The following is an 11,084-nucleotide window of genomic DNA, read 5'->3' as shown; positions in this document are numbered from 1 at the left end:
TTCTGCCTTAAGGAGTATAAGCCTCCCATTAAGTAGTTTTTAAATACTGGAAAACCATCAATTCCCTCTGTAGGTTACTGTCCCTTTCCAATTGTGATTTTTTTAAACTTCTATTTATGGAGCACTTTTAACTATGTGGCATTTTATCTTGTATTTATTTATTATTATTTTAATCTCATTGTCATTCTCAACCCCAAGGAATACACACAAGTAGCCTCTGTCTAAAAAGTCATAGTTCCTTCAATTATTTCTTTAACATGATGGCTTTGAGTCCTTTCGCAGTCCTGGCTGTCTTTTTATGAGCATGTTTCTATTTGAGGAAGTCAGCAGGAATCTGGAAGCTGGAGTCACTAAATTCCAACGCTAGTTCCAACTCTTCCTAGAAACGTGATCTTAGAAACGTTAATTTATATGACAGAAATGATAATACATATCTTACAGGTATGGTGTGACGATTAAAGGAGAAGGTAACCATGTATTTAGGATTGCGCCTGCCTGGTGTCATGTGCCAATGCATACTGGTTATTTTATTTTGCTTTATTTCCATGGTAGGGAGGTCCTTTGAAGACTATTCGCACTCTGGGATGACTTTTGCTGCTGATGTGTCCTCTGTCTCCCCCAAGCAGGGTTCTATAGTTTGTTGAGACAGCCCTTCACCAAAAGGCATTCTTTAGCTCAGGGAAAGGAAAGTGGAGAGGAAGGGTGAGTGAGAACAACTGTCTTTAAATATCCTAAACTACTGCCCCCTTCCTTATTGTCTAGTATCTAGATTTGGGGAGTGATTCTCTTAGCAACCTCTTAAGTTTGGTATCAGCAGTATTAACCCATGAGACTACTACCCCAAAGCCAAAGTATGAAACATGGAAGGTGTTTCCTTACCAGATTTCCTTAAATCACAAAGCAACAGCGCCCATCACACTGGATGTCTCACTGTGGCTTCCTGCCCGGCTCTGTATCAATGGGCATTTGACGTTGGGTAGGCCATTTCCTACTCTGGCCTTCCGCTTGCTGTCAGATGACAGTGTTGAACCACACGTTCTTTCGTATCCTGTGATTCTAACCTTCTATGGATTTCGTTAGTTTTGTAGATATGAGTTCAACTAACGACTTTGAGAAACAAAGAAGAATTCAACTGTAAAAAATGCTTGAATTCCACTGATCTATTTTATCTCTGCTCAGGAAGAAGAAAGGGCACCTTCTTCCTGAAGATTGTGTTTCTGACCTCCCAATTCTGAGAGATGTTTAAATTACTTTCTATTTTTCTTACTCCTTTCTTATTACAAAATGGTTATTACCAATTATTAAGTGATGTTTAATTTTAGAAGTCAAGCTACTTTTAAGGGCCCATATAAATGTGTGCTAGGATTAACTTTAAATTTGTTTTCTGCTTCTATTGACAGCAAGCACGGGATGGGGAGTGGTTTTATTTTATTAAGCTTTTTAGCATGATTTCATTTTTAAAACTCAGCACATATTACTTTAAAAAATTAATTGACTAAAGATGTATGTTCATAACTTGAATCACACAGAAAAGTAAAATAAAAATAAAATTGTGATCTCATTACTTAAAAAATAACCATTGTTAAAATTTTGATGCAATTCCTTGTAGCCTATTCATTTTGTTTCCAATGTTTTCTGAGTATTTAGTAACACACATGCACACAGCACACACACACGCACAGACACACACATATTCTTTGTCTCTCTTCTTCACTCAATATAAGGAGAGCATTTCCTATATTAAAATATTTTTTAAAATATGTGTTACATGTTATATGTCACACACATGTTAACCACACAAAGACAACAGGAGAACATCAAAAATCAAAATGCTTTCATGTCCCCTCACACATGTGATCCTTATAATCCTGTGTGAGAAGCAGGGCTGGAAATATTTTCAACTTCCAGCTGAGAATGCACAGCTCAGAGACAGGAAGGAACTTAAAGTTAGTTAAGATCATAGGCTTGGGGTACCACACACCAGCTGTGTGACCCTGGGCACAGTAAGATTTGTGGAGTGTGAAGCTTGTATCATTTTAGGGGTTCTCCTTAAGGAAAATAATAAAAAAAATTTACTTGTGAAAATTTTAGTGATTTCATGTGATCTTGTAAGGGTCCGTGTTAAATGAGGGGCCCTGTAGCTTCATTTCATCTGCTTGGAGGCAAATCTGGCTCTGTTTTGGGCAAGTGACTTATTTTTATCTGTAAAATGGGGATAAAAAAGTGCTTGCCTCTGAATAGTTAGGAAGATTAAACAAGATATTGTATTGTAAAACATTTGGTAAACTTCTTGGCACATAATAAGCGTTTAATAAGTGTTACCTGTGATTACTAATTTTATTCAAAATTATGTCATTGAGCTACTTCGAGAGACTGAGCTATTCACGTATACACTTAAGAAAAGTATACTTTCAAGGCGCTGTAACTTGGCTCACTCATTTAATAAGCATTTATAGAGTTCCTGCTAGATGCTATGCACTGTGCTAGGCTCCAGTCTTAATTCATTCTCACACCACATTCATTGGAAGTATACCTCACATATCCCCTCCTCTGGGAAGTCCTTCCAGGACCCTAAGCCGACTCACTACTATGCTGTATGATTGGATTTGGACATGACCAAGATTCAAGGAAAAGACACTCCCCTGCCCCTCTGCCACCTTGTTCATTTCAGTTCAGTGTAATCGATACTTTTCTCTGTGCCTATAATAAAGTATGGAGGTGCTCAATCTTAAATGAGTTGACTGAGAGTGTGTTTGTTTTCACGTGAAGATTTCAGTTTCTTTTGCAAGCGATTTAATTTGCAAAAGTAAGTAAGATGTGTGCAAAATAGTTTGAGACATCTGGAAACAAGACAAGGCTGTCTTATTGTTGATCTTGTTTTTGTGTGACTTTTTTCTCATTTTATGACAACTGAAATTCTCTATTATATTGCCAGACCACATTCTGCAAGCTTCTCTCTTGTGCTAATAAAAAATATTATGGCCACATCAGGAAGTCCTTAGGAATGTGTTCTGTATCAGGAAAAGTAGTTAAGCACTGGGGTCCTAAAGGAGCCTGGGAAAGTCTGAAACTATGGCGTTAGGATGTATTATTTTAAAAACAGAACTGGACTTTGCAAGTTTTATGACTTTTGGCTGATTAAAACCATTAACAGAGAATTCAAATTTCTGGATTGTTACTTTTATTATAATAGCAGTCAAGTGTCGCAAAATATCCTGACCCGTCCAGTAATGGATACAAGTAGAGAAGGCGAGAAGTAGCTGTGAATAAAGCACCAACTACATTTGCTTAGCACCTGGGAATTTACTAGTTAGCTTTTGCCATCATTATCCGTCTCGCTGAAGCAACCCTATGAAGTAGGTGGGAAGCTGGATGCCGGCCTCTGACACTGAATAGCAGCTGGGGCTGGAAACTGGAGTGTCACACATCATAACCGCTTCTCTCACTCACCACCCTCCCAGGCTCTCAGGAGTGCCTTCGATTTTGTGGGTGTCTTCATCTTCAGAAAAGCATACTCACCTCTGTATACATTTTACTCACGTGTTCCTGTCTGTGAAGGGTGACCTGGGTTACATGAACATGGGCACCTCATGATCGGCAGCTTTCCATGAACCCCTATGGCTTATCCTTAGTGTGAGTCAAGATGTACGATTTCATTGAACATTTGCAATTATAGGCAAATACAAGTCCTGCCTTCAGGATCTAGCAGGGAAGAATGACATTAAACCTGTCACCTTGGCGAAATGTTGCATTCGCCTTCCGGGTAATGACCCAGCAACCCCAGGGACTCCTCTGAAATATCCAATCCTCTAAATTTAAACAAATTTCAGAATTAATCCATCTGAATTCTCATGGCTGTAGATGCAAAAAGGAGTTATGGCAGGTCTGAAAATACTAGTGGCCAAGCTCCCAGCAGAAGCAGCCTCTCCCTACACCCCATTACCTGGGCACAGCTCATCAGCTGAGGAAATTTACCGTCATCGTATTTGCTACTTGAAAGAAAAAGAAACCTCAGTAGGCCCAATCCGAAGGCTATTAAATTCAGAGGAACAGAGCTAAGAGGCGAGAACCAGCCCGTTGTCTTAGTAAGATGGAAATGCTCCAAGGCCTTTCCAGTCTGCTTTCTGTTTACAGGCCTTGCGTGAGCGCGGGAGGCTGGGCCTCATCTCTGGCCCTCCCCAGCCAGGACCCCGTACTTAGAACCCTCCATCTCGACAGAACCCTCATTCCCAAATTAGCTGGATTCCAAGTCCATAAACCGGGTCTAAAGAATACAGAAATTTCCTACTGGAGCTGTAAGAGGTGGCTTTCCGGGAGGACTGAGCACCATCCTCCCACCTGCCTCCCCCATCGAGCATTCCCTTTTAGGAAAAACACACACCAGGCTCGGGGAAGCTGACGTAAACATCCTAAGGAAATAACTACTGTTAAGCGGCTTCTAAGCCCACTTCCCCAAGGAAATAATCAGCACCTCTTTCCCAAGACAGCTCCAGGTGAGCCAGCGTGGAAGGGAGCTGCACCTCCGCGTTCTCAAAAGTAAAGGCGCTTGCGGAACTGTCTATTGATTTCTAAGCGCGCGCCCATCCACTGCCGCATTTAATCCTCCCAACGACCTACGAGGTGGAAAGGGCGGGGATTATTTTCTTCACTTTACGGATAAGAAACCGAGGCCCCAGCGCTGGTTCCCTGCAGCCGGGGTCACGCAGGGCACACCTAGGGGAGCCTCTGCCTTCGAGCCCGGGACCGCCCCGCGGCACCACGAGGTCTCCCGAGTTAGCCCGAGTGCGGCGGCCGCCTGGCCTCATTGTCCGGGGCAGGCGTCCCGCTGTGCGGACGTTGGCCGGCTCTGCGAACCGCCCGCCGCGGGACGCAAAGGGCGCGGCGAGCCAGGCCGTTCCCTGAACAAAGAACTGGAGAGCGCGCCGGGCCCGAAGGGGCGTTCGCCCCGGTGAGCCGCGGAGGGGGATGCGCGGGGAGAGGTGCAGCGCGCACCGCCCCGATCCGCCCCTCAAAGCCTCCTTCCCGCTGGGAGATCCGGGAGAGGGCGCAGCTCGCCGTCCTCGCCCGCCGGTCCCGTCGCAACCTCTGTCCGCCGCCACCCCCACCCCGAGAAGCGCACAAAGAGCGGCCGGGCCACTGGCGCTCACCTCTCGTCGGGGCGGGGCCGTGGGCGGGGCCGGCGCGCTCCCCAGCGCCCGCCTTAAAGGGCCCGCCCGCTCCTCGCGCGCACTGCGCATGCCCGGCCGCGGGGCGAGGCGGGGAGGGACTGGGGAACAGCGGGCGCGCACGCCCTCGCCGCCTGCCAGCGCTGTGGCCTGCGTCCCCGCGGTGGCGGCGCGGCGCTCGTGCGCGTGTCAGAGCCCGCAGGTTCTCGGCCCGCGCGCCGGGCGTGTGCTGGACCCTGGTGCCATGCATTCCAGCGGTCGCCGGCGGCCGGGCGGGCCAGGCTCGCGCGGCCGCCAGCTTTTGGCTTTCCCATCCGCAGTTTCGGAGCCAGTTGGGCGAAGTGCTGCCCGAGGAGACAGAAATGCGGGCGCGGGCGCGCGCGCGCGCGCGCGGGTGCCAGTGTGGGCGGGCGTGTGCTTTTGTGTCTCGTGCGCTCCCGCGCAGGTGGACAACCCGCGCCGGGAGTCACTCTGCCAGTGCGCCCCAAGACTTGGAGTCCCATTTTCCGTATCGGAGGGGGCGCAGTACAGACCCTTCTCCCAGGCGAAGCCTTGGCTCCAAGGGTGGTTTATTTGGAGCCACTAACGGGACTTTCTAAGGACCGCTCTTTTCGAGCCGGGCCCCAGGCATCGGAGTTGGGCGCGTTTTCTTTTCTCAATCAGGCGAGGGAGGAGACTTGGGGACAATGATTGTCCTCGGCTAATAGGTACAGACAAGTGTCCCGAGCCTGCCAGTCCCGCATTAGACAACAAAGAGAGGCGTTAGCGGCGGCGGGGGAGGGGCGCGGCCTGGAGGAGGACGGGGCGGGCTGCGGCGAGCGCGGGGGTGGGGGGTGGCGCTCTCTCTCTCCGCTCGCTCAACCCGCGGCCTCCGCCCGCCCCCGGCCTGGCGCGCGCCAATCGCCTCCCCCAGCGATAGTGTCAGTAGCATTGTAGTGTCAGCTCCCGCCGGTGACGTTGCGCCTCCCTCGTCCCCCTCCGGAGCCGTCTGGCTGCAGTGGCTCAGTCAAGAGGCGGGGAGGAGAGGAGGAAAAAGCGCTGAGTGAGGGCGGGCGGGCGGGAGTGGAGGAGCCGGGGAGGGGCTCCTTAAAGAAACGCTGCTGTCGCTCGCCTGCTCGCTTTTCGCTCGGCATTGTGGCCAGCCAGCCGGGCACTCGGGGGGCACGCGCGGCCACCGCTCGAGCTCTGCCCCCACCCCACCCGCCAGCAGATCTGGGGTGGGGACCCAGGCGGGGGCTCCTGCAGCCACTGCCCGGCGCGGACCGCACGGAGCGACCCAGTCCTCCCGGCACCGAGGAAGAAGCAACTGCGGAGCCCTGTGCAGCCGGCCGGCCTCCCCGCCCCTGACCACCCGCTTCCCGGCTGCCTTTGTGGCCGCAGCTTTTCGCCGCCGAGCCGAGGGCCGGCGGGGGCGCGGCGCGCACGGCCGAGCGATGCCCAGCTCGCTGTTTGCAGACCTGGAGCGCAACGGCAGCGGCGGCGGAGGGGGAGGAGGCGGCGGGGGAGGCAGCGGCGGCAGCGGCGGCGGCGGCGGCGGAGGGGGAGAGACCCTGGATGACCAAAGAGCCCTGCAGCTCGCGCTCGACCAGCTGTCCCTGCTGGGGCTGGACAGTGACGAGGGCGCCTCTCTGTACGACAGCGAGCCGCGCAAGAAGAGCGTGAACATGACCGAGTGCGTGCCGGTGCCCAGTTCTGAGCATGTCGCCGAGATCGTGGGGCGGCAAGGTGAGTCGAGCGGGGATGGGGAGGTGGCGGTTGGTGTAGGGTCTCAGGCCACTGTCTTGAGGGGAGGGCGTGTGCAGTGTCGGGATTCGCAGCGTGGGGTGCCTTGGGGAGAGAGGAAGAGCGGCGCGATGGGCCGGCGCCCCAGACAAAGAAAGTGCAAGCAGGCTGCCTCTGGGAGCCGCGCCGCTGCCCCGGCGGAATGCACTTACTTCTACTAAAATCACTGCTTTCTCCCCTAACGCACCCCACCCAGCCCACCTCCGAAAAGACAATTTAAATGTAAGATGCTTGGGGGAGGGGGGCTTTGATCAGTCCTTTGGGAGGAGGGAGGAGGAGGAGTGAGCATCGGATGGGAGGAGGATTCTGGATTTCTGCAAAGCGGAATGGAGCCCAGAGGAGGAACAATGGGTCCCGGGACTCACACCCCACCCCCTATCCCCAGTCCACCAGCACTGAGGCTTCGCGGCTGCAGCTGCCTCCTCTGAGCCTCTTCCCCTGTCTTCTGGGCTGATGGTGCGCCCAGCTGGATCCCAGCGGCATCTCCCCAGATGACTTTTCTGGGATTCTCGGGTTTGGTTCGGGACGACTGCAGTCGCTGGGGGAGCGCCAGGCAGCCAATGGGCTGTTCTTCGAGCGCCTCGCGGGTGGGTTCGGCTGCCCAGCCCGAGGTCAGTGAGGGAGACGCCCCCTTTCCGCCCATCTCTTGTCCTGAGGTCTCGCTGTCTTGGACGCGAGCTGTCCCCGCTCTCCGCGGTTACCCCAGGATAATGGGCGTGTCTGTCTCTCTTTCCCACTCCCTCCTCCGCACCCTGGCTCCTAGGTTGTAAAATCAAAGCGCTGCGGGCGAAGACCAATACTTACATCAAGACCCCAGTTCGCGGGGAGGAGCCTGTCTTTGTTGTGACGGGCAGGAAGGAGGATGTGGCCATGGCTCGCAGGGAGATCATCTCCGCTGCCGAGCACTTCTCCATGATCCGCGCCTCGCGGAATAAGAACACGGCACTCAACGGCGCGGTGCCCGGGCCGCCCAACCTGCCTGGGCAGACCACCATCCAAGTGCGGGTGCCCTACCGCGTGGTGGGGCTCGTGGTGGGGCCCAAGGGCGCCACGATCAAGCGCATCCAGCAGCAGACTCACACGTACATCGTGACGCCCAGCCGGGACAAGGAGCCGGTGTTTGAAGTGACCGGCATGCCGGAGAACGTGGACCGCGCTCGAGAGGAGATTGAGGCACACATTGCTCTGCGTACCGGCGGCATCATTGAGCTCACAGACGAGAACGACTTCCACGCCAACGGCACCGATGTGGGCTTCGATCTGCATCACGGGTCCGGCGGGTCCGGCCCAGGCAGCCTCTGGAGCAAGCCCACCCCCAGCATCACGCCCACCCCTGGGCGCAAGCCATTCTCCAGCTACCGCAACGACAGCTCCAGCTCGCTTGGCAGCGCTTCTACAGACTCCTACTTCGGCGGCGGGACCAGCGGCAGCGCAGCCGCCACCCCGCGCCTGGCGGACTACAGCCCCCCCAGCCCCGCCCTGAGCTTTGCGCACAACGGAAACAACAACAACAACGGCAACGGGTACACCTACGCAGCGGGGGAGGCCTCAGTGCCGTCCCCCGACGGCTGCCCCGAGCTGCAGCCCACTTTTGACCCGGCTCCCGCTCCCCCACCTGGGGCACCACTTCTCTGGGCCCAGTTTGAGCGGTCCCCGGGAGGCGGACCTGCAGCTCCCGTATCTTCTTCCTGCTCTTCCTCCGCATCTTCGTCAGCTTCGTCCTCCTCCGTGGTCTTTCCCGGGGCTGGAGCCAGTGCGCCCTCCAACGCCAACCTGGGGCTGTTGGTGCACCGCCGGCTGCACCCTGGCACCAGCTGCCCGCGCCTGTCCCCGCCCTTGCACATGGCCCCGGGGGCGGGAGAGCACCACCTGGCTCGCCGGGTGCGCAGCGACCCAGGCGGAGGAGGCCTGGCCTACGCAGCCTATGCCAACGGGCTGGGGGCGCAGCTGCCTGGCTTGCAGCCGTCGGACACGTCGGGCTCCTCGTCTTCGTCCAGCTCCTCCTCCAGCTCTTCATCCTCTTCCTCTGGGCTTCGGCGTAAAGGCAGCCGCGACTGCTCCGTGTGCTTCGAGAGCGAAGTGATCGCTGCGCTGGTGCCCTGTGGCCACAACCTCTTCTGCATGGAGTGCGCCAACCGCATCTGTGAGAAGAGCGAGCCCGAGTGCCCGGTCTGCCACACCGCGGTCACTCAGGCCATCCGCATCTTTTCTTGAAGGCGGCGGGCGCTCGTGCGCACCGTGCTGGGGGAAGGGGGAATCCCTCCCCATCCTCGTTCCCCGCGCTCGCCTGCCTGCCTGGTGCCCCACCTTCTCCCCCGCCACACCAACACTCTGAGATCCGAGAGGAGCTTGGAAAGCTGTAGTATCCGCTCATTTTTTAAAATTTAATTTTGAACAAAGGAACTTGCCAGGATATCTGCATCAAGAGTACTGTAGCCTGGGAAACCTCTGAACACCTGAAATGCATGCTTTATAAATAATAGGAACGGCGACATTCTAGTAATGATAGTTTTTACACTGTACTTAATAGGAAGCTTCCAAAAGAAAACCCCACAAGTTTTCCATTTTCTTAAAGTAGGAAAAAATGAACAGTAATTACGATGATGAAGATGCTAGTAGTGCTATGGGATGTGTGGACTGTTTAGTGTGTTCCCCTTTGTGGGTGGATTCCTATGATACCTATTATAGAACACAGTGGATCCTTTTTGAATGTTCGTGGAAGGGCCAGGAGCTCCTGTGAAAGCAGGATACTGCAGCTTTATTAAAGTTAAAAAAGAAACTGTAACATATCTCTTATATATTAAAAACGTTTAAAAGTTTTAAAGAGAAATTGCATTAATACAGATTGAAGTATTTTATTCTTTTTTGACTTGAAAAATTATATTTCATATTGCAAAGATGTTTACAAGTATTTTAATTTAAGTTCAGTGAACTTTTTTGTAGCTGGGTTAAATCTTTTTATTTTAGTATGGCCTTATGGCAAAGAACACTGTATTATTTTAATAATCACACAATTGTGACAGAATTACAAACCATAAAATGTGTAATGTTTTGAACAGTATTCTGTTGGGATGGAGATTTTATAGGTTCAGACAAATCTTTAGATCTGCTTCACCCAGCATATTTTCTATTCAGTGATATAAAGCATATTTTATTCTATATTATTACAAAAACGGAAATGTATAAACATGTCAAAAAGAACTGTTGATGCTTTCTAACATTTGTATAAATAGAATTCAGTGCAAGTTACAAAAATTCTGTTGCACCACTATAGTTTTAGTATTTCTATTTTAATACATTTGTTTACCACTTGTTTATGTATATGTAGGTGATGTTACTTGAGCTTAAATGTACTTTACTGAGCAAAGTTTAAAAAACAAAGTATATTTTATTTTATGATAAAGGGCCTTTAACCTCATGGTCAAATACTAATATTATATTTGCTGAGACAAGATTTGAAATTGTATCAAGAGTTTTATTTTTCTGACATTTAAAGTTCTACATAATAAAGGTAAAACTTAAGTAATGGTGCTACTTCATTTTTTAAGTATTTCTATATAAATAAAATATTGAAGAAAATGTATCTTGTGTGGTGACTTTTTTTTTTTTTAAGCCTCTTGGAATCTAACTGTAAGGGATCACTTTTAATTGATGAGTTGAAGCATGGAATTCCCAGGCACATTATTTACACTGTGAATGGAAGGGATTTCCGAAACAGACCAGGGTTGTGTTTGGTTGGATGGGTGGTCATCGGTAACAGTATTTTTTCAAAAAATTGCAGGTATTTACTGAATCAGGGCCTCCTTCAGACATACAAGGCCCATGATACTTTTAGGGGTTCAGGAAAGTGTTTAATCTCTTTTAAAATTAGAAAAAAAAAAGGAATAAAAGTATTCAAAAACTTTTAATTTTCAATCCCCCAAAACATTTCATTTTGCCTAAAACAAGAAAACAAAATATTGAAGTATTTAAAGTTCTATAAAAATGTTAATATGAATATTATTATTGAGGAAGGCAGAAAGGACTGGGGAACCCAGCATGGGCCCCTGAGAGGACAGTGGGTCTAAGGCCCTGTGCCAGCTCTGTGGCAGGGAGAAGTTGATTTCAGCTCCGTTGCGAGAATTTCCACTGAAGGTC

The 11,084-nt window shown here is 50.9% G+C and overlaps 1 protein-coding gene across 1 annotated transcript; it reads left to right on the top strand.

Moving 5' to 3' along the window:
- Nucleotides 1-6,174: 6,174 nt before the first annotated feature.
- MEX3B (mex-3 RNA binding family member B) lies at nt 6,175-10,527 on the top strand. Its single transcript, XM_017502241.2, has 2 exons — nt 6,175-6,890; nt 7,711-10,527. The coding sequence occupies exons 1-2, from the start codon at nt 6,599-6,601 to the stop codon at nt 9,159-9,161; spliced, it is 1,743 nt and encodes a 580-aa protein (XP_017357730.1). The 5' UTR covers nt 6,175-6,598; the 3' UTR covers nt 9,162-10,527.
- Nucleotides 10,528-11,084: the final 557 nt, after the last annotated feature.

The sequence above is a fragment of the Cebus imitator genome, unplaced genomic scaffold (genome assembly GCF_001604975.1).
Source record: "Cebus imitator isolate Cc_AM_T3 unplaced genomic scaffold, Cebus_imitator-1.0 Scaffold295, whole genome shotgun sequence".
NCBI lineage: Eukaryota > Metazoa > Chordata > Mammalia > Primates > Cebidae > Cebus > Cebus imitator.
The sequence above is the reverse complement of the archived record's forward strand: the minus strand, read 5'-3'. Positions and strand labels throughout refer to the sequence as shown.